The sequence below is a fragment of the Phyllopteryx taeniolatus genome, chromosome 3, assembly GCF_024500385.1.
Source record: "Phyllopteryx taeniolatus isolate TA_2022b chromosome 3, UOR_Ptae_1.2, whole genome shotgun sequence".
NCBI lineage: Eukaryota > Metazoa > Chordata > Actinopteri > Syngnathiformes > Syngnathidae > Phyllopteryx > Phyllopteryx taeniolatus.
Window position 1 is genome coordinate 14632838 of NC_084504.1, and position 23933 is coordinate 14656770.

Here is a 23933-nt window from a genome sequence, read left to right on the forward strand (position 1 = left end):
AATCTCTCCTCCAATCACTTTAGAATTAACCACATGCGCAGACATGCACAAATTCAAAACTGTCCAATGAGAGAAGAGCAGAGCGAGACGAGCCGGTATTTTCAAAACTTTCTGGCATTGCGTCGAACGTTTGAAGAAGGGAATAGCTAGCCGTTAGCTTTCATGTATACCATCTAGAAGCGGGGCGTTTAGCCTTGTGTTTAAAACCTGCTAAAATACAATTAATTCAAGGAAAATGGACGGAGAGCATCCCACCGCCGTCAAGAGCAGAAAAGGTCTGAAAAGCCTGTTTATTTCAGAGACGTCGTTATTTATCGCTGCAGCTAATGCTAATTATGCTATCCCAGAAGACACGGAATATGCTTTTACGATACATAGTAAAAGAAAAGTTTATTTGCAATCACGATTGATATTCATTTCCATTATTAAACTGTGTGCCCTCCTCTAATATACTACCTTTTGGACACAACCGTGGCAAAAAGGCACACGCCCAAACTGCTATATCAATGGAAACACTGATAGAGAGATGGGACTTTATTCCTCTCGTGGGGGAGATTAGATTTTCACCGCAGCAATTTCCGCAAATAAACACTCGTGTTAATATAAAGTGAAAAACAAGTAGAAGAGAAGAGCAGCGTTGAGGATGAATTAAAGGAAATTAAAATCTAACCTCAGCAGGAAGAAAAACTAATGTTGCTATCGTTGTCTGGTAAATACCAAATATTGTATCATTTTATATTGTCGATATTTAGACAATTAGTGCCAAAAAAGAAGTATAATGTTAAGTGTTATATAATGACATTGATAGATTATAATAATATAAAAACTACTATAAAATCTTGATACAGTATGCATGATATTGCACATTGAAAGTCATAATTGAACACTGAGTATACTGAGAGGCATGATTTAATATGGATAATAAACAATACAGTGTTCCCTCGTTTTTCGCGGTAAATGGGGACCAGAACACCCCGCGTGTGAAAGGTGAAAAACCACAAAGTAGGATTAGCCCCACGCCCCTCCCCCTAGGAATTTTCGTGGATGTGTGTACCAGAATGTTTAAAATATGTAAACAGTATTTATACTTTATATTTGAGACAAAGATTACAACAGTACACGTATTTACATAACATAACATAACATAAAGGATATTTCCACCACGTTGTTCTATTATAGCTAACAGAGAACTCAGTGATATACCAGTTTATTAGCATTTTTTTTCACCTCACTGTTGAGATATACAGAGGTAAACTGTCTGATAGTAGATAAGGATGTCATTGATATTTCTTTGTGTCACAGAACTGCGCAAGGAGAGGATTATGGGATACTTGACAAATAAAGGGAAGCTCAACTCCAAGTAAGATGTTATGTTTTTAAGTTTGTGGTACGGAGATATTTTTTGCACAATAGGAACTGTTTTAATTTGTGGGGAAATGCCATACACTGTATATCTTCTCCTTGGCGTGGAGGTCTGCTCTCTTTCCCTGCTCTGGTAGAAATGAATACTTTTATTCCACAGGCCAAACATCGTGTGTCTGGGGAAGAAGTCTGAGACTGCACAACTGTCTGCACTACAGGTCTGTGTGTCTTTAGAAAATACCTTGTCTGGATAGGCTTGATTAGTTTATCCACATTTGGAAGCAGTCTGACTCTTATTTGAGGGTACTTGATACAGATATTTTTTTCTAGCCCTTGAACCATGGAGTGTAAATCCAGCCAAAGAGGCATTTAATCTATCCATCCATTTTCTGAACCGCTTCTCCTCACTAGGGTCGCGGGCCTGCTGGAGCTTATCCCAGCTATCATCGGGCAGGAGGCTGGGTACACCCTGAACTGGTTGCCAGCCAATCGCAGGGCACATACAAACAACCATTCACACTCACAGTCACACCTACGGGCAAATGAGAGTTTCAATTAACCTAGAATGCATGTTTTTGGGATGTGGGAGGAAACCGGAGTGCCCGGAGAAAACCCACGCAGGCACGGGGAGAACATGCAAACTCCACACAGGCGGGGTCGGGGATTGAACCCCGCTACTCAGAACTGTGAGGATGACGCTCTAACCAGTCGGCCACCGTGCCGCCGCATTTAATGTAGAGCTGCAAAAAAAAAAAATCAATTAATTGATGACTAACCAATTATCAAACTAATCGACAACTGTTTTTATGTATGATTAATCGTTCAGAGCCTTGGTTTAAATTAAAAATTTTAAAATCCTCTGATTTCAGTCTGTAAACACGAATATTTTCACATTTCCGTAGTCCTCCATCAAAGCAGACTTTTGCGTTTAATCAAAACAGACATTTGCAAACATCTACTTTTACTTTCTCATATACCAATCATCACCTCTGGCAACTAATAAGCTACACTTCTTACAAGTATCGTTATCACAAAGGAAGTACGAGGGATAAGATGGGAGAAAGATGGGGGCGTCATGGTAATTGCTAAGCTATCGTGACATAAAGTTGCAAAACACCGAAATAAGTTGTGGCACAGTACACTTGTCATATAGGTCTGGCTGCAACCGCGTTACAGCAGAGATTAGCCAACTTTGAAGTGCAAAATAGGCAAATTAATACGTGTCTGGAGAGGAAAATACGGGAATACACGATGCAAGACACTCACACAGGGACTGGAACTGGAAACCGCAAATGAATTAGTAATTCACCGCTGCTACGTCACCTGAGAAAATGAGCCTATGAATTAAAAAATGCATTCATCTAATAAGGTGGAACGGTGTACGACTGGTTAGCACCTCTGCCTCACAGTTCTGAGGACCTGGGTTCAAATCAGGCCTCGCCTGTGTGGAGTTTGCATGTTCTCCACGTGCCTGCATGGGTTTTCTCCGGGCACTCCGGTTTCCTCCCAAATCCCCAAAACAAGCATGGTAGGTTAATTGAAAACTCTAAATTGTCTGTAGGTGTGAATGTGAGCGCGAATGGTTGTTTGTTTATATGTTCTCTGCGATTGGCTGACAACCAGTTCAGGGTGTACCCTGCCTCTTGCCCGCAGTTAGCTGGGATAGGCTCCAGCATACCCGCAACCCTAGTGAGGATAAGCTGTGTAGAAATTGGATGGATTAGTCCCACAATGAGGAAATTGGCATCCTTTAAGCGGCAATAGTGGATTGAGGAACTACAAAAATAGCATGCAAGAGAAGACATTTGGCTGCAACTCACCTACATTACAAGGTTGATCCAATAAATACACCTGTCACAATAACAAACTATTTAGGATGAAATATCTTCCCCCAAAATGATCATGATAAATGATATCGTTTAGTCATTTTTTTTAATGCCTCTGAAATCACAAAAAACGTAAGGCCCACCCTCAAGCTGCAGGACTATGTGGTTGATTCGTTGAAGGCGGCAGAGACCAGCTGTCAATCAAATATGTTTGCTGTATTCGACTACTGGCTGAATAACATGTGCCGCTGAGGTTATGCTTAGTAAACAGTTAACGTTCCCTTTTTTGTCTTAATTGGGGACTTAGACACACAGTAACTCTGAGCGAGGCACTGACGTTTTAAATAATGTTGCCGCGGTGGAGCAAGCTGTTTAGCTCCTTAGCTTGTGGGCTAGCAAACATAATAAACCTTTAACTTTCCCTTAAGTGTCTCAGTTGTGTGCTACGCGCTGCACATGAAGCAAGGCTGTGGAGTATTGGACAGAGCCAACACCAGTCCGCCCACTACCGGCTAACGAAAGAAACAATTGTGTCCATTTTATTTATCAAACGATAAGTTTAAATAGTTTCTATCCACACAGGCCAAGCAATAAATACATGAAAATTAAAAATATTCAAATCATAATTTACTATCAACTACAATTAAAGGGTAAGAATCTCATTTGACGTGCGCCCCGCATCTGAGACGCACAAAAATCAGCGGGCACGCATAAAACATGATCAATCTGCCTCCACAGACACACAGCATTGCGTACCTACGTGTGTGTGTGTGTGTGTTGCTGAAGTGCTTCAGCGACTCATTATCCACTAAAAATATGAGTCCTGTCTTGGTGCTAGCCAATCAGAGGCAGAGGAGGAGGGTGGTTTGTCGTTCCACAAATATAACCCCAATTCCAATGAAGTTGGGGCGTTGTGTTAAACATAAATAAAACAGAATACAGTGATTTGCAAATCATGTTCGACCTGTATTGAATTGAATACACTACAAAGAAAAGATATTTAATGTTTAAACTGACCAACTTTATTATTTTTAGTAAATAATCATTAACTTAGAATTTTATGGCTGCAACACGTTCCAAAAAAGCTGGGACAGGGTCATGTTTACCACTGTGTTACATCACCGTTTCTTTTAACAACATTCAATAAACATTTGGGAACTGAGGACACTAATTGTTGAAGCTTTGTAGGTGGAATACTTTCCCATTCTTGCTCGATGTACAGCTGCAGCTATTCAACAGTCCGGGGTCTCCGTTGTCGAATTTTACGCTTCATAATGTGCCACACATTTTCAATGGGAGACAGGTCTGGACTGCAGGCAGGCCAGTCTAGTACCCGCACTCTACGAAGCCACGCTGTTGTAACACGTGGAGAATGTGGTTTGGCATTGTCTTGCTGAAATAAGCAGGGGCGTCCATGAAAAAGACGTTGCTTGGATGGCAGCATATGTTTCTCCAAAACCTGTATGTACCTTTCAGCATTAATGGTGCCTACACAGATGTGTAAGTTACCCATGTCATTGGCACAAACACAACCCCATACCATCACAGATGCTGGCTTTTGATCTTTGCGTCCATAACAGTCCGGATGGTTCTTTTCCTCTTTGGCCTGGATGACACGACGTCCACAATTTCCAAAAACAATTTGAAATGTGGACTCGTCGGACCACAGAACACTTTTCCACTTTGCGTCGGTCCATATTAGATGAGCTCGGGCCCAGAGAAGCCGGCGGCATTTCTGGGTGTTGTTGATAAATGGTTTTTGCTTTGCATAGTAGAGTTTCAAGTTGCACTTACGGATGTAGCGCCAAACTGTATTTACTGACATTGGTTTTATGAAGTGTTTCTGAGCACATGCGGTGATATCCTTTACACATTGATGTCGGTTTTTGATGCATTGCCGCCTGAGGGATCGAAGGTCACGGGCCTTGCTGCTTACATGCAGTGATTTCTCCAGATTATCTGAACTTTTTGATGATATTATGGACCGTAGATGATGAAATTTCTTAATTCCTAGCAATTGTACGTTGAGGAACATTGTCCTTAAACTGTTCGACTATTTTCTCACGCACTTGTTCACAAAGAGCTGAACCTCGCCCCATCTTTGCTTGTGAATGACTGAGCAATTCAGGGTAGCTCCTTTTATACCCAGTCGTGGCACCCACCTGTTCCCAATTAGCCTGTTCACCTGTGGGATGTTCCAAACAAGTGTTTGATGAGCATTCCTCAACTTTCTCAGTCTTTTTTGCCACCTCTCCCAGCTTTTTTGGAACGTGTTGCAGCCATAAAATTCTAAGTTAATGATTGTTTGCTAAAAACAATAAAGTTGATCAGTTTGAACATTAAACATGTCTTTGTAGTGTATTCAATTAAATATAGGTTGAACATGATTTTCAAATCATTGTATTCTGTTTTTATGTATGTTTAACACAACGTCCCAACTTCATTGGAATTGGGGTTGTACAACAAAGATATTTTTCCGGAGTCGATACATTTTCATTGTGGAATGGCTTTGGATCCGTAGATGCAAACAACTGGGGTACTTTCGGGAACGTTAATTATTTATTACGTTTGATAGCCCGGGAGCTAACTAGCTAGCTAAACAGCTCGCTCTGGCTCACTCGATCGTGGCGACATCGTTTCAAACAGGTCACTAACCTGGGGAAAGTAGTCTGCATCTGGACCCAAAAGGAGTCCCATACAGACGTATACCATGGCCCAAAAAAAAGTTGAGTAAAAGACGGAGAAAGATCAGAGAATGACTGATAATGAAAGAGAACATTTGGAACAAACGGCACTTAAAATGGACCAATCAGTGTAATTTTTGTTTGTGGGAAGTTCCCACTGGGAGCAATTAAAGGTGCATATATGTGAAACACGGTTATGAACCAAAACAAAGCCTCTAAAACGGTTCAGTTGTTAAAATTTGTAAAATTTAAATCTGTAAAATTGTTTGAGAAGTCACTGTTTTGTGAAGAGGCCAAACAGAAAAGGGAAAATTCTAACTATCTCAAGTTAAGCACTTTGCTTGATCACTTTCTCTTTTTATTTACTTGCTCTTTAGGATTGAAGTCCATCCCTCATGAATGCGAATAAAATGCATGTTAGTAGTAAACAATGTTTTTAAATTTATTTTTTGAGTACTCGGGGGTATTATTTTTAGATTTGATCAACAATCAATCAATAGGAGAATCCGTTCTGAAAAGATTCGATAGTGACAGTCGTATTCCTATACAAGTCTGGGCTTCTTTAACATTGCACGTGCTATGAACAGGGTTGGGAGGGTTACTTGATAGATAGACAGACAGCTATGCTAGCTTCATAACAATAATAAGTTATTAAAACCTTTGGTTTGGTGACTCGGTTTTCGTTATAATGAGGGAAATTAAAACGAGAAACAAATTCAGCAGGCAATCTTTGTAGTTAGTGGTTTAGGTTTACTTTTTATTTATTTATTTATTATTATTTTCTTCTTCACCTGCTACCCCACCAATATCCCCTGTCCTTTTCATCATCAGTATCGTCTGATTTTGTGGCTTTCCGAGCATTCTCCTCCTGTTCTCATTTGTTTAAAAAATTTTTTTTAATCAATAAACCACTTCAGTTTTAAATAGCAAAACGCTTGTCACAAAATTGTCTGTGACACGCATATGTGGTGTGCGTGTATGTCATGGCTCTGTGGATAATAGCGCGTCCTATCTGCAAGAAACCGCCAATTATGTCGCAGCAGGCAGCCAGTAGTATTCCAATGGGTCGCTTTTAACTCAAATGGTATTCATAGCAATGATCGAGAGAGTGCTCTTTCTTCACAACCAAAGAGCCTGCAGGAGGTGGTGCTAGCAATGAAAAAAGGTGACTTTCAACCATTAAAACATGCACTTGCAACCTGATGAAATTTTTGATCGCGCAAGGTGGGGAAAAAAAGCTCACAAATGCAACCAATTTGGTTGTAGTCTTGAGCCCCGCTTAGTGAATTCTGCTTCATGATCATAGTATGGTCCCACATTGACTGATCCAAATGCGAGGCCACTATGAACGCTTTGCCGCCACAAGAGACAAGACGCTGTGATATTGCCGAAGGCCAATCAGAGCAAAGCTGTTTTCCATATTTAAATTGAGAAGATGAGCAATCAGAGCATATTAATCACATAATAATGAGAAATCTGTCTGTTTTAAGTGCCAGGTGAAAAAGAGCAACTTGAATAGTTTGAAAAGGACATTCTGGGTATTTTCAACCCAAATTATCTTGCAGACCCTATAAAAGGACCTCAAAGATTATTTAAAAAAAAATGATGGAAGGAGATCTTTAATGCAAAATATTTTTTTATTCAATTAATCGATGGAATAATCGATAGAATAATCAATTCTAAAAATATTCGATTGTGTCAGCCCTAATTTAATCAAATGACTTCTCTTTGTCTTGCAGCTCATCAAGGGCAAAGCAAATAAAGCTCCGGTCACTACTTTTCGTTATGAAGCCAAAAACGTACAACCCTTGGCTCCTGTCAACAACCGAAAGCCGCCCAGAAAGACGTTTGTTATTGCAAACAAAGAGAATGTACGGACTGAACGTCAGTCGGAACAGTCGACACTCTGCAAAAGGTCATTCACAGGAATGTACACTGTTAACACTCTGAAGGCGACCAGTCTTCCCAAAAAGCCTCCAAACGTCAGGATACAGCTCACGGGAAAAGCATCTTCGACCTTTTCAGTGGCAAAGAACTCAAACAGCGCGTTTAGGCCACCGTCAAATCCCGCCACTTCTTATCTGGCAAAGAATTACACTCTTGACTATGGGCCCCGACTTAGTCTGGGGCCCATAGTCAAGACCAGGACGGGGCTCATCCCCGCCATGATCCAACCGAGGGTCGCCAGGCCTCTCCCAGCTGCGGACGCCGGAATCGTTTTTTCGAGAGTCACCGTCCCATCTTCCAAGGCTATGGTGAAGAAAATTCCACTTCACCAGCGGTCGGCTGTCCCTCGAGAGCTCAAATCTCTCCCTGGTAAACAGCAGTCTTGCAAAAGCGAACTCAAATCAAAGGTGACCGCCTCAACTTCTGCTAAGCTACCAGATAATGTGCCCAAGCTACCGGCGAAGCACACGTCTCAACCTAAAAGCCGGCCGATGACACAGAAGTCTGCAATAGGTGGACGCACGTCTAAAAAGCCGGGAATGGTGAGCAGAAAACCCATGGCGGCCAAACCTAAGATGACCGACGCTGCTCCGAAAATAATGAGCGCCCCCGTGGCGAAGCAGACAGCATCCCGGACCACTGTCACTGTTGTCACCCAACCCAGGTTACTGACCAAAGCGACAAAGCCTCAAACGGTGGGGAAGAAGATGGCTGCTGAGCAAGAGGAGAGAATGTAAGCTTTAAACACATTTCAACTTATTGAAACACACCTTTTTAAATGCACCCAAAAATTGCTAGCATGAAATGTGTAGAAAAAAACTACTGTATTGTACAGGAAGTCCTCGATTTACGAACAAGTTCCGTTCCTACGCTGGCGACGTAACATGATTTTCCGCGTAAGTCGGATTTCACCGTTAGTCGAAATTTACGGCAAAATACTGTTACGGGTATTGTCCCACGTGATTGTGACAGCAAGCTTAGTGTGTGTGGGCATGTGCGTCGATGTGCGAGTGAGACGGGACTGCGCAGGCGTCGTCCGGTGGGACTGTGAAGGAGGAAGGTGCGAGTGCGAGTGCGCAGGTGCGAGTGTGTACAGTGGCAAGTGTAGCGATTAGCGGAGGACCTGTTGACGTTGAATGTGCAGAGGAGCTAATAAAGCCATTAAAGCAGCAAATCGGTGCTTCGTGCCTTTAATGTTGCCACCACCCAGCTCAGCTGTGCAACGAGAGAAGGGAGTTAACCCCTGCGTCTCCCGACCACGGTCAGGTGACCGTAGCAGGAAAGGTTAACACTTCGTATAAAGAAACTAAAATACATTAAAATAAAAAAAATAGATGCTGTACTTGCCATTAGTGCTAAGAGTGTGAAAAACGGAAGGCGAAAAAGGCAAAGATACTCCCGCCGCACAAACACAAGACATGCACTATGCACTAGCTAAGAAGAAAGACGATGGTGCTGGGACAAAATGGCGGATGAGGCATGGGCGTCGTAAAGTCGAAACGTCGTAGGTCGAATGCGTCGTAACTCGAGGACTTCCTGTATTCCATTACAAATCATGTGTGTTGTAAATACCACTAGATAACTGTAATGTCTAAGGGAGTGGTTTTCCAACTTTAGTAATACTTTTCTCCAAGTACCACAATCCTGACCAAAATAAAAATACAATACCATAGTAGGCCCAAGTGGTCAAAAAGGTCTGTAACGATTCTTTAGTTTGCAATTTGATTCAATATTGATTTAAATGCTCTATCGATCCAGTCAGAAGTAGAAATACAAAAGAGTAAATACATTTTGACGATTTAAAAATCTTTTTTTTATTTTTTATGTAAACATATGTCGCGTAATTTTTTTAAGCAATAAAACATCTGTAAATAAACATTTGCACATAACGTATTTCTGCACATGTAGTACAAAAGTAAAAATCATAGCAGTTGTGTATAAGCACTGAAAAGGTCAAGTGCATGTAAACTTTAAACTTTATTTCTTGGAAATTGTAATAAAAATAAAAAATGTGCATAATAATAACGTATTGTGCATATATAGTATATCAGTAAACACATGATGGCAGCTCTGTATTTTTCTTATGTTTATGGTCACAATTATTATTTGAAGGGTTTTTAAGTAATACTTAAGTTTAAATAATAACTTTAAAGTTTAAGCAACATTTTGGCTCATCAGATCAGCCCGTGTCGTATTTGTTGCACTGGTATTTTGTATTTTTGTGTTGAGGTGCTGCGGGTCATGGCCCTGGTTCTGGTCCCAGCGGAACCGCGAAACACACGTAACATCGGCGACAAGAGTTGATCTGGTAGTACATTTTGTATTAATTAGGAAATGCTCCTACAATTATCCAATTATTTTACGGATGTTAATGCTGAATGTATTAGGCGACGGAGCCATGTTAGGGATTCTGTCACAATACAGAATGAACTAACTTCAAATTCAGAAATGGCCAATAAAAACAGAAAAATATTGTACTTAATATTTTCCTGGAGGATCCATGTTTGCGGCATTGTGACAATCGAGACTTTTCGTGTGACTTCACACGACTTCTGATTTTGAAGACTGTCGTCGTATTGGTTGGGTGAACGCAACGAAACGGCACAAAGGGTGCTGCACCCAACTAAACTGTTACGGAGTGTGTGGAGTTTGGCAACTGTTTCTCTGAGTAGCTGATGAGTCACTCACTGGTTTTTGGCGCATACCGTCGCAGTTTACAGCCAATCAAAATGCACAGAAGCTTTCACTTACACTGAAAATACATTTCCGAAACCGAGCTGTGCCACTAATACAAGAAGTCCTCGATTTACGAACAAGTTCCGTTCCTACGCTGGCGACGTAACACAATTTTCCGCGTAAGTCGGATTTCACCGTTAAAGTCGAAATTTACAGCGAAATACTTCTGTTACGGGTATTGTCCCACGTGATTGTGACAGCAAGCTCAGTGTGTGTGAGCGTGTGCGTCGATGTGTGAGTGAGACGGGACTGGGAAGGAGGAAGGAGTGCGCGCCGGTGCGAGTGTGTACAGTAGCGAGTGTAGTGACGGCGACCGGGGAAGAGTAGCGATTAGCGGAGGACCCGTTGACGTTGAATGTGCAGAGGAGCTAATAAAGCCATTAAAGCAGCAAATCGGTGCTTCGTGCCTTTATTGTTGCCACCACCCAGCTCAGCTGTGCAACGAGAGAAGGGAGTTAACCCCTGCGTCTCCCGACCACGGTCAGGTGACCGAAGCAGGAAAGGTTAACACTTTGTATAAAGAAACTAAAATACATCCATCCATCCATTTTCTGAGCCGCTTATCCTCACAAGGGTCGCGGGAGTGCTGGAGCCTATCCCAGATATCATCGGGCAGGAGGTGGGGTACACCCAGAACTCGTTGCCAGCCAATCGTAGGGCACATATAAACAAACAACCATTCGCACTCACATTCACACCTACGGGCAATTTAGAGTCTTCAATGAACCTACCATGCATGTTTTTGGGGTGTGGGAGGAAACTGGAGTCCCCGGAGAAAACCCACGCAGGCACGGAAAAAACATGCAAGCTCCACACAGGCGGGGTCGGGGATTGAACCCCGGACCTCAGAACTGTGAAGCAGACGCTCTCACCGGTCGTGCACCGTGCCGCCTAAACTAAAATACATTAAAATACAAAAATAAGATGCTGTACTTACCATTACTGCTGAGTGTGAAAAAAGGAAAAGATACTCCCGCCGCACAAACACAGACAAGCACTATGCACTAGCTAAGCAGAAACACTTTGGTGCTGGGACAAAATGGCGGACGAGGCACGGGCATCGTAAAGTCAAAACGTCGTAGGTCGAGTGCGTCGTAACTCGAGGACTTCCTGTAATGTATAATGTGCCTGTGGATGAAAAAGTGAAGCTTGTGACCAAAATCTATGTGAACGGTACGTACATGCTGGGTCCGTTCAAATAAATGGAGCCAGCGAGACTCCTAAAGCTGACTAGGAGCCAGTGTAAAGACTTTAGAATTGGAGTAATATGGTCTGACTTCTTTGTTCTGGTCAGAACCCGAGCTGCAGCATTCTGAATGAGTTGCAGCTGTTTAATGCTCTTTTTGGAGAGTCCAATCAGAAGACCATTACAATAGTCAGGTCTACTTGAGATAAAAGCATGGATGAGCTTCTCCTGGTCTGCTTGGCACATGCAAGCATTCACTCTTGATATGTTCTTCAGATGGTAGAAGGCAGTTTTAGTAATTGGTTTGATATGACTTTTGAGTTCGAAAACCTGATTGAAATTTGTCAAAAAGTCAATTTAAGTTCAAAAAATTGATGAGTTGATTAAAAATAACTTTCTCAACAATCTTTTGATGGTTCGAAGTGATTAGCACAGTTTGAAATGCTTGCTAGGCACCCATAGCTGACCACGTTTCTTCCCCTGTCGAGTGATTTTTTTTATTTTTTTTTTTTTATTTTATTTTTTTTTTCCCCCCTATCCACTGGTCACGTATTCCTTTTTCACTTGGAAACCCAAAAAAAACTCTTGCCACTGCCTGAACCATTTGTACAACCAAATGCCACAAATCAACCATCGTGACATCGGTAAATCATGAGACAACAAATATACAAGGACGAGAACAACCGCATGGAACAATAGCACACAACGGCGAATGAACAGGCTGTTTGGCTCGTGTGATGTCACAGTGCCGGAAAGAGACGAAGACCGGAAGGCGCTGGAGGCAAAAAGCAGAAGGCGCATTCTGCATCATATTTATCGATTTAACTGCTGTGTATCTGCTATATAATCGCTTCAAAATGGCAGATGTAGTTTGTAAAGGGGTTGTAGAGTTATCAAGAAAAATGTAAAATCTTTGTCCTCTGACCTTTAAGCAACATTTTGGCTCATCAGATCAGCCCGTGTCGTATTTGTTGCACTGTTCTTTTGTATTCTCGCGTTGAGGTGCTGTGGGTCGTGACCCTGGTTGTGGTCCCAGCGGAACTGCGAAGCACACGTAAGATCGGCGACAAGAGTTGGTCCGGTAGTACATTTTGTATTAATTAGAAAATGCCCCTACAATTATCTAATTATTTTACGGATGTTAATGTTGAATGTATTAGGCGACGGAGCCATGTTAGGGATTCTGTCACAACACAGAATATACTAACTTCAAATTCAGAAATGGCCAATAAAAACAGAAAAATATTGTACTTAATATTTTCCTGGCGGGTGCATTTGGGATTAGCGTTTGAAGTTGGTAATAGTGAAAAAGGAGGTGAAACAGACAATAATTTTAGTCAATTATTTTCTAGAATGACAGTGCTTAAAGGGGAGGATGCTATTCATGTGGTACAGCTTGAAGCAGGCATCAGGTGCAGGTGGAGATGGGCCTGGCTCAAGTTGGAGGCCAAAACAAAAAAGCAAAGAAATGAAGCAAATTTAATTTTAAACTTAAATTTGTACATCAACATGGACGTGAGCGGTGTAAATATTTTTTTGTGCGTGGAGACATATTTTTTTTGACTTATTGTACTCTTCAGATTCTTCCAGATTGCTTCATTTATGTAAAAAAAAAATAATAATAATAATACTTTGGCACCTTTTTTGGGGTATTTGCATGTCTGCCTCGTGAGGATAAGCAATACAGAAAATGGATGGATGGATAATACAGCAATCACATACATACTGATAGATAAACTGAAAAAAATGGCAGTGGTGTTTTCTGCAGAAAGCAGGATGTTTACACTTCACGCTTGGGAACAATTTATTGGAAACTGTTACATACATGTGATTTGTCTTTAGGAAAAAACTGCAGGCATGGCGGGAAGCCAAGGGAATTTCCTACAAGCGTCCTCCCATGCAGGTGAAACCTCTGGTCAGACGCGCCGCCGCTGCGCCCCAACCCTTGCGGACAACCCTGAAGGTGGAGGATGACGCTTGTGCGTTCATTCGTGACGCAGAGAGGTCGCTGTCTGACTGCATTAAGCTGCTCGCTGAGGTACATGTGGTCATTGGATGTATCGTCCCTTGTTAGGACCTCTTCTTCGTTGTGGTCATTCATTGGCCAAATAAACGACTTTTCGTCTATCACGAACAGACACACAAAACAGTCTGAAAATGCCTGAATGCCTGAAAAGACAGGAAGTCAGCCATTTTGTTTCAAAGCGGACATTTTGGGTGGTTTAAAGATAAACTACTCTTACCGAAATAGTTCAAAAATTCATCCCTCAGAGACAGTTTCACTTAACAACATAAAAATTTGGTAGACATGTCTATTGTTGTCCTCCTGTAGTGATAACAATACGTTCCTAAATGTTGCTTGTTACTCAGGCAAGGATTAAGGATTATGTAATTAATGCGTACGGTTATCTTTATTACTGCGCAGAAAACTGGTTCATAATATGTCATAAGATCACCAGAGTTGGTTGGTGCTGCTTCAGTGCGAACTCCAGGTCTATTTTTTTTTTCCTCTCCTACCAAACTTCCGTGCAAAAAATGGCACTGCCTGGGAGCTGCGTGACCAGATGTGCATGAGCCATTTTTATACTGAGACAGATAAGATGACGTCATCAATAAGCTTTATCGCGATTGGTCAGTTAAGTCCAAATCTGTACCGTCGTCCAAATGTATGCTTTTTAACCGATTACACTGCGCACCCCTATTTTGTAGGCATGTCTATCATGAGTAGATCCAAGAAATCATCAATCAAATACAGGAGAAGTCTGCCATTTTCATTTAAGGCAGCCATTTAGTCAAAGATCATCTGGGTAGCACTCCGTGGGGGGGGGAGGGGTAGGAGACATCCTTTGAAGCCAGTTTCACTTATCAGCAAGTCTGCCATTTTGATTTGATCCGGACATTTCAAGGGCAGATCTTAATGGAATGTCAATGCCATGCGTCTCGCATCCCAACAGGGTTGTCCAGCAGCGCAGGTGAGAGAGGTGCTCTCCCGGCTGCCACCAGTGTCCCAGAAGTTTGCCAAATTCTGGATCTGTAAGGCCCGCCTAATGGAGCAAGAGGGTGACCTGGACATCCTGCCTATGTTTGAGGAGGCCGTGCGTGTCGTGTTGGAGGTGAGAGCTACTCCTCAACTCATTAGTGTGTGTCTTTGTGTGTACCATGCTTAAAAAAAAAGTCTCTTTCCTCACATACTTTAGCCCGTGGATGAGCTGCGCACGGTGGTTTTTGACATCCTAAAGAAGAAGGACGATACTCAAGGTAGCTGTAATGTTTAACTGTGTGATTGTGGGGACGTCAAAGTCAAGATTGTCAACGGAACGTGAAAAGTGCACAGCAGTGAAATAATACATATTTGTCTTAATCGTGAAGTTCTTTTTGAAGAACATACTGGTCTCAAAGTTAACAGGGATCTACCAGGAATGGCTCTTTCTGCTCCTTATAGGTTTCGGGAAACTGATGAGGTTGGCTCCATCAGACCAGACCAAAGGCCCAGTGCAATGTTTAGATAGTTATGAGCAATATTTTTGGTATTTTTTAAAGGAAATGTTAACTGAAAAAAATATACAGTTCAACAGGGTGAAGTATGAAGGGCTGAAGAGTCAATCAGAAGCAGCTGAATGAGGGATGGTTAGGACAGATTGAAGGATGAAGGCTAGAGAAAGAGAGAGGAAAGACAGATGGGTCAGGAGGTTCAACGGTTTTGCATTGCATATAACAGGATTAGAATATGTTCAAATATGTGACGAAATGATTAAACAGCACTAAAAGATAAAGCACTTCATAGTGCTCACATCATATGTCATTTATATTCATTGTTTTGTTAAAAACAGGTCAAACGCGAATGTCTACCCTAGTGGACATGTCATTAACACTTGAAAAAAATTGTTTTACAAAAATGAAGTTCAAGCATTTTTTTCATGCCTAAAAAATAATAAAAACACCTGACGTAGCATTTCATTATTCATGCATGAAAGTGATTGATGATGATGGTTCACTGACCGTTTATGTCAAGTAAAAGTGGCATTTAAACAAAATAAAAAGGACTTATAATGGTAAACTGAAGAAATAAACGTGGACACAACATTGTGCAGTGACAACGTCTGCGTCATATCTGAGCAATTTATGTCATTAATGCGTACGGTTATCTTTATTACTGCGCAGAAAGCTGTTTCATAATATGTCATAGGATCACCAGAGTTGGTTGGTGCTGCTTCTTTGGTTGGTAACCGAATACCATGGATAGAGCGCTTCGCCGCCGAAAAACATTTAAACGAATACGCGGTGAGAAATGACAATGGCACTGATGTTAGCTTTCCATGTTGTTGTGCCGTAGAGTTGTGGTATTGTACTTGACAGTCTCCACTTGGCTGCACTTTGTCACCATTCTCTTCCTCTGAGAAGTAAAGGAATGTCTGCTGTTTTCGTTTTTTTCAGCAGCCCGTGAGGGAGACGAGACAGAAGCGGACCGCACTCCAAGCAATGACGAGGAACCAGACAATTGCAAGGACGAGGACCCAATGGAGACGCCCCCGGTCCGGGTCCTCATCTCTGGGGAGATGGGACCCTCATCCAATGTCAAGTACAAGATCACAGCCACCCCTGGGTGGGTACAGCTACTGTATCTCACCTGCATAGAAGGATGGATGTGGGATAGATATACTGTAGATTAGGCTTTACGTGATCAGGATTTTTGGGGCCGATCACCGATCAGCAAGTTTAAAAAAACGATAACCGATCACCGATCCGATCACGAGATGGAGCAATGTGTCTATTTAAATGACCTGTTCATTTACTGTATATACTTGTGTACTTAATTGCTCAAAAAATTATATTTACAATACATAATGTATCTTTGTTCCTCTATTTATGCCAGTGAGGCATAGTGACAGACAGAACAAATGAATGGTCTTTTATTAGATGGCAAGAAGTAAATACAGGAATTAATGTATCCACTTTTTGTGACATTTTTGTTTGTTGGAGCGCTGTGAGATTTTTCAATTGTAAAATATGTTCCTTGGCTCCATAAAGGTTGGAAATCACTGCTCTAATCAGTCAGGTCAAACCAACATTACATGACAGAAATAATGGGTGCTAACTTACTGTAATTAAATTACTTTATTTTTAATTAAATTACTTCACCCACACTGAAACTTTACAGCATGATTCGACAGAACGGCGGCATGTTTACGTCCAACCCTTCGTGCTCGCAGTAGCTTGCTAGGCTACATAACATTTTATTGCCTGCTTGTGAGCCGTATCGTATTAAAAGTACGGGAACATACCTCAAGCAAGCCTTAAACGAACGTCCTCTCCTGTCCTGAGCACCGGTGACCACTAACACACGTTTTCCCCCATTTTGTCCTTATAATACCGTCGGCGCGCTCCACTCTTGTCGTTGCCACGGTAACGAGTGTATCCGGTCACATTTGAGTTGACAAGATATAGCTCAATGATTGCAAAAAACGGGATGCGGTGGTATCGGAATACAAGATTTTATTGCAGTAGTCTGAGCAAATTTGTCTTGTAGTTTGATCCGGGCATTACGTGTTGCCTGTCTCAGACGTGTGGTCTGTCCCACACCGCCGCCGTTTAAAAAAAAGTTTTTTATTTATTTTTAATTTTTTTTAAAAAACTTCATTGGCCGTCAGATATTTACAGTACTACGTCAAAAGACACCCGACAAGGTAGTTCCCTCCCAAATTTTATTGGACCCCTCGAAAGTACTACTTTTGACCCCTGAGCTAAAATTAGCACAATAGTCCTTGGAAACTTCCTGTGCCTTAATTGGTCCTCGCCTCCCCTCTTGCAGAGCCCCGTTAAGCCAGCAACGGAAACCGATACACGTGGATGGACATGTGGTGCGCTTCTTCACACCGGTGCGTCGCTCGGTGCGCATCGAGAGCGCGTCGCGGCGCTATCCCGTCCCCTTGCGGGAGCACGACCAATGTGTGGCATCCTTCGCCGAGTTGCTGGACACTGAGGAGGAAGAGGAGGCAAAGGCGAGAGGCGACACTATGTACGTCTACAGGGAGAACGAGGCACTCGAAGACAAAGTGGTTGTCCGGCTGGTGAGAGAGCAGGACACACAGTCCTGACTGGCTGTGGATGGGCCTCTACATTAGGTACGCTTGCCCACTGCTTTTAATTGCTGTTCATTTCACAATGTGCAATTCTTTGTTTTGATGCTTTTTGTCCTGCATCTGTCATCCAGTCAAACTTCAAACTATTCATAGATTTCAGGATATTCTGGCTAATGTTTTTCACATTTGAAAAATGCCCAATTTTCCCCAAATTCAAGTGAGGAGTTAAAAAAAAGTTCTTAATTTTACACACTCCAACTTTAGACTGTTTACTTAAGATGATTCAGTACATCTTGAAACACTATTTTTCCACATAGTCAAAATTCCCACATTTTTCATTATTCCACATTTTCCATGACAACGTTCCCAAATTACTGCAGACGTTTTACATGTTGACATGCTCCGTCTAACTTCCAAACTCGATTCATTCCACCTCAAACTGTTCAGCTCACATTCTCACATTTTTAATTTTTATACATCGACCGCCTCCTTCCACATTTCTCGACCCATTCAAACTATTGAAACTTCACACTGTTCAGCTCATTCAGGACATGAACAAAACTATTGATCACATTCCCAAAGTTTCACATTTTTACAAAACTCCCCAATTTAAGAGATGTTTTATACACCGTATTTATCTCCTTCCACATTTCCCGAACCATTCAAACCGTTCCAACTTCAAGCCGTTCAGCTCATTCAGAACATCCTGTATACAGAACTATTCATCACTTTCCCCAAGTCACAATTTTTTTTCAGTATTCCACATTTCCAAGACTAAATTTACAAATTCATGGACAAGTTTTTTCAAATATAGTCACTCATTTTTTTTTTTTCAGTTTCACATTGAATGTAATTCCCCAGCATTTCAGTGCAACATTGCTCTTTATTTCTAAAGAAATTGCACTGTGTAATATTTTCATTCATTTTTTTTTTTTTTTTTTGGCAGCCGTTTCCAACATTTTGACCCTTTCGTGCCACCCATTAAGATTTTGTGACATCACCACTGGAGTGTATCAATCAGCCAGGGGAAGGAGGAAACATGATGATGACCATAGAACAGGAAATGGAACTTCCTGGCATGCAGATGAAAGGCTTAACTGCTCTGTATCAATATGAACAATACATTGGTGTGGGGGGGGGGAATTACCAAGCGGATGCTAACATGATTAGCATGCACGATTGTTCTGCTGTATACTGAGCAAGACATCGAGCGACCTAAGAAGTTCACTGACAAACGTTCATTTCAGCTATTCTGTGAAACTCCTTCCTGTTTTCCCTTATATGAGTAATTTTACTCTTCCCTCCACCCCCCTTAGTTTTCTGTTTTAAATTGTGGTTTTGTTTTACAGAAGTGTGTGTGTTGTACATTGCATTGTACAGTCATTAAATATATTATGGTGACAGTTTGAGCCTGGAAGATATTTCTGTTGCTATTGCAGTATCAGACTACTTTTTCAGTTGATATTTTTCAACGTTGGATGTGGCAAGATATTGTCTATTTTAATTTTTTTACATGAAAAACTGAAAACGAAATGTTACAAGAGCCATCCATCCAGCCATCCATTTTCTGAGCCACTTCTCCTCACTAGTGTCGTGGGTTGCTGGAGCCTATCCTAGCTATATTCGGGGGGGGAGCGGGGGTATACCCTGAACCGGTCGCCAGTCAATCGCAGGGCACATAGAAACAAACAACCGTTCGCATTCACATTCACACCTACGGTCAATTTAGAGTATACAATCAACCTACCACGCATGATTTTGGGATGTGGGAGGAAATCGGAGTGCCCGGAGAGAACCCACCCAGGCACGGGGAGAACATGCAAACTCCACACACTCGGGACCTGGATTTGAACCTCGGTCCCCAGAACTGTGAGGCAGATGTGCTAACCAAATTTAAAAAATAAAAATAAACCATTTAAATACATTTTGAATGATACATTAAACAATTCATCAAAAAAGAGGATTCAAGCTGTTTAATTCCACTCCCAGTTGAAGTTTATTTTCAAGTCAAACAAAACAAAGAGAATTACATGTTCTCTGTTAAAAACAACCAAACCACTAACCTTAAGAATGGCCTCCTAGCTTAATGCTAACATATGATGGAAAAGGCTCTTGACTTGCTTACGGTTACAATCGATATCCACAGTTTTTGAACCCTTTTAGCAACGGCTATTGGAACACTAATGATGGAGCAACGCGTAGCAATACTCACAAAGCAAATATTCTTTATACCCTATGAAAAATAACTTATATCATAGTGTCTTATTGAGTCACAGTAGTAGTAGAAGAAAAAGTACTACTCTTCATTTGTTCTGCATGACTGTATCATACTGTCTAGCCGTGGGCAAACCAGAAGGAGCAGCACAGTAAATTAACTACAGCATTAAATCATGATGCACAAACTGTTTAATTTCTTACATTCTATTTAATTATCTTATGACTACTTTTTTTTTTTTTATAAAGCACAATATAGAGTTCAATTTTTCCTGATAGCGGTGTAGAGAATGGATGGATTTTTCCTTATTTAAAAAAAACTGTTCTGGTGGAGGGGGAGGGGGGCACTGTTTTTTCCATTTCATGGAACATGTCATTTCTTGCCCTTCTGGCACCCACTCAACATCTTCATCACATAAGTTTTCTCAAACGGGATCTTGCAGAGCTTGGAATGCAGCGGCCCTAATTTGTGATATTGAACCCTAGTTTACGCCGTTAATGTATTCTTTTGTGCTGTGGAAATCTCAAATGTACCTACGAGGGATGAGTGCCCTCACTTTTCTGTGCGGTGAAGCTTTTCTCTCGGTTCTTTTTACAGCTGTTGTGAATAGGACAGAAAGTAACATAAAGTACATCGCTGACTTGGTCCAAGTAGGCCTGGTAGTAATCAGAATCAGAATCATCTTTATTTGCCAAGTATGTCCAAAAAACACAAGGAATTTGTCTCCGGTAGTTGGAGCCGCTCTAGTACAACAACAGACAGAAAAGTGTTCTCTGTCAATTGACAGAGAACACTTTTGAGACATAAAGACATTGACAAAAAACAGTCACTGAGCAATAAGGGGTTAATAGTTATCTGGTAATGCTGGTACATTTTTTTTTTTTTTTTTTTTTTTTTAAATATAAAAGAAAGTGCAATTACAAAATTTTAAAACTGTGTTTTTCTTTTTGAGGCTCAATTCAACCTTAGTAGCTTAGATAGATACTTTATTCATCTTGTGAGGGAAATTAGCTACTTTTGTTATTCTAGTTTAGCTGGATCAATTAGATTTTCCGTGACATTGTCGGGCGATATATTTATGTGTGGAAATAAGGTCCCTCCATGGCACAAAGTTTAGCATACACATAAATCCAAAGATTTCCAGGGGGTCCTATACATCTCATTCAGAACTGGATTAATACTTTTAGTCAGGTGGGTGTGTTGAAATGTTGAGTGTAGTTTAGGCAGTCCCGTAGATCCACAAAGTCAGTAATTACTACAGTAATTTATAAAAACAATAATGACTTAAGTGATAATAAGAAACCAGGAATTTTCTCATGGGTTGAGCTGTCCCAAATAACAATGAAAAGGACACTTCTCATCACTTTTAGCCTCGTTCGGTTCAAGTGGTTGTACAATACGTGCATTTACATCCGTGTGTCCCCCGCTGCAGCTGTCTGCGTGCAATACGAAGTTGTCACTCAAAGAGCAGGAAATGACCGCTCGCATTTCCTAATTTTTTTAAAAGCTTCGGTATTCTGTCTAATCCCTACAATAATCTGATTGATATAGTTTTGCATGTGCAAATGTGATTGCTCATGAATGATCTCGTCACAAAGGCACTGCCGCTGGCTTGTTTGAATTGTGACGTCATCAAGTCGGCTTGTATGGCAGCCCGGTTCATGGGTGACATTCGCCAGGGACCGTCTACAAGTTACACGCCCAAGGCTTTTGGTGAAATCACTAAAAATCAATAGAAACACCTTTTCTCATTCTGATTGCTGTAGTAGTTAGCAAGGGGAGCCCACAAACTCTGCTGCACCCCGGGCCTGTGACATCCTCTTCCCCCTCGGGACGCTCTGCCTTGGTCATTGCTCGTCTCTTGCACGGGCTGTGAGGGTGTCCTTCTCTGCCCTGCCGGTCCTCCAGCTCTAATGTCTCACACACCTGTTAGTGGGGGGACAGCAGTGTCGGGTTGGGGAGGAGACCCGGTGTCCCGTCACTCCGGCCTGCTCTCTGGCCCGCCATGTTTTCCCCCGCGGTTTTTCAATGCATCACGTACATTCGCACATCCTTTGGGGAGCTGGTTGGCTTGGGTAAGGGTGACGGTTGCGGGTCATCATAGTTCTGAGGACCGGGGTTCAATCCCCGGCCCCGCCTGTGTGGAGTTTGCATGTTCTCCCCGTGCCTGCGTGGGTTTTCTCTGGGCACTCCAGTTTCCTCCCACATCCCAAAAACATGCATGGTAGGTTAATTGATGACTCTAAATTGCCCGTAGGTGTGAATATGAGTGTGAATGGTTGTTTGTTTGTACGTGCCCTGCGATTGGCAGGAAACCAGTTCAGGGTGTACCCCGCCTCTTGCCCGATGATAGCTGGGATAGGCTCCAGCATGCCCGCGACCCTATTGAGGAGAAGTGGCTCAGAAAATGGATGGATGGATTATTAGGATATACATCGGTTTCTGTGTTTAGCAAGATTTCAGATTATACCCATTGTCTTAATATAGGATATATGAAACTACTTCTTCCATACCTCCACAGGAATGTCATCAGGACCAAATGCCTTTCCATTTTCCTCCTCTATAATGCCTTTCTAACTTCCCGTTTACTAATCATTGTTACTTCCTGGTCTACCACACTTGCCTCTTCTCCTCTCCCTTCTCTCTCATTTCCCTCATTCATCAACTGCTTGAAGTATTATTCCATCTATCCAGCACGCTACTGGGACCAGTCAACACATTTCCATCTCTATCCTTTACCACACTAACCTGCTGCACATCCTTTTCATCTCTATCCCTCTGTCTGGCCAACCTGTATAGATCCTTTTCTCCATGAGTGTCCAACCAGGCATGCATGTCATAATATGCCTCTTGTTTGGCCTTTGCCCTGCGTGGCATCTTCATGTATTCCTTTCTCCTCCCCTCGGTCCTCTAATTCAGTGATTTCCAACCTTTATGAAGCCAAGGCACATATTTTACAATTGAAAAATCTCACGCCACACCAACAAACAAAAAGGTCACAAAAAGTGGCTACATGAATTACTATATGTACTTCCTGCCATGTAATAGAAGACCATTCATTTGTTCTGTCTGTCACTATGGCTCACTGGCCAAAGATACATTATTTATTGTAAATAAATATTTTTTTGAGCAATTAAGTAAAATTTTATAATTTCCCACGGCACACTACTGTGCCATGGCACACTGGTTGGGAATCATTGCTGTAATTGTTCCACTTCTTCTTAGCTAACCTTTTTCCTTGTATGATTTCATGTACTGTGAGATTCCACCACCAAGTCTCCTTCTCTCCTTTCCTGCCAGAAGATACACCAAGTACTCTCCTGCCTGCCTCTCTGATCACCTTGGCTGCAGTGGTCCAGTCTTCTCGAAGCTCCTCCTGTCCACCGTGAGCCTGTCTCACCTCTTCCCGAAAAGCTGCACAACACTCGTCCGGTCTCAGCTTCCACCACATGGTTCTCTGCTCTGTCTTCCTAATCTTCCTCCCCACCACCAGAGTCATCTTACACACCACCATCCTATGCTGTCTAGCCACACTCTCCCCTACCATTACCTTACAGTCGGTAACCTCCTTCACATTACATCGTCTGCAGAAGATGTAATCCACCTGTGTGCTTCTACCTCCACTCTTGTAGGTGACTTTATGTTGCTGCCTCTTCTGGAAAAAACCCTAACCCATTTCCATCCTTTTTGCAAAGTCTACCACCATCTGTCCCTCCAAGTTCCTTTCCTGGATGCCAAACGTACACATCACTTCTTCATCAGCCCTGTTTCCTTTACCAACATGTCCATTACAATCTGCACCAATCAAGACTCTGTCTCTGTCTGGAATGCTCAGAACTACTTCATCTAGCTAATGCCAGAATTTCTCTTTCACCTCTAGGTCACATCCTACCTCTA

At 41.9% G+C, this 23933-nt stretch overlaps 1 protein-coding gene across 2 annotated transcripts; it reads left to right on the forward strand.

The window, feature by feature from the left end:
- Positions 1-75: 75 nt before the first annotated feature.
- Positions 76-19224, forward strand: ckap2l (cytoskeleton associated protein 2-like). Of its 2 annotated transcripts, none has more exons than XM_061767122.1 (10): positions 76-275; positions 1303-1360; positions 1523-1580; positions 7612-8552; positions 13584-13779; positions 14696-14854; positions 14939-14999; positions 16176-16344; positions 17551-17863; positions 18768-19224. In XM_061767122.1, the coding sequence occupies exons 1-9, from the start codon at positions 236-238 to the stop codon at positions 17834-17836; spliced, it is 1968 nt and encodes a 655-aa protein (XP_061623106.1). In that variant the 5' UTR covers positions 76-235; the 3' UTR covers positions 17837-17863; positions 18768-19224. The 2 variants fall into 2 exon arrangements, with proteins under 2 accessions (XP_061623106.1, XP_061623107.1); XM_061767123.1 differs by having other exon boundaries at positions 16179-16344.
- Positions 19225-23933: the final 4709 nt, after the last annotated feature.

What these genes read in the sequence shown, in the direction of transcription:
- ckap2l (XM_061767122.1), top strand. Translation starts at nt 236, where the DNA reads ATGGACGGAGAGCATCCCACCGCCGTCAAGAGCAGAAAAG. An exon ending in CACAACTGTCTGCACTACAG is followed by an intron (nt 1,581 to 7,611) that starts GTCTGTGTGTCT and finishes TTTGTCTTGCAG; the next exon opens with CTCATCAAGGGCAAAGCAAA. An exon ending in AAGATCACAGCCACCCCTGG is followed by an intron (nt 16,345 to 17,550) that starts GTGGGTACAGCT and finishes CCCCTCTTGCAG; the next exon opens with AGCCCCGTTAAGCCAGCAAC.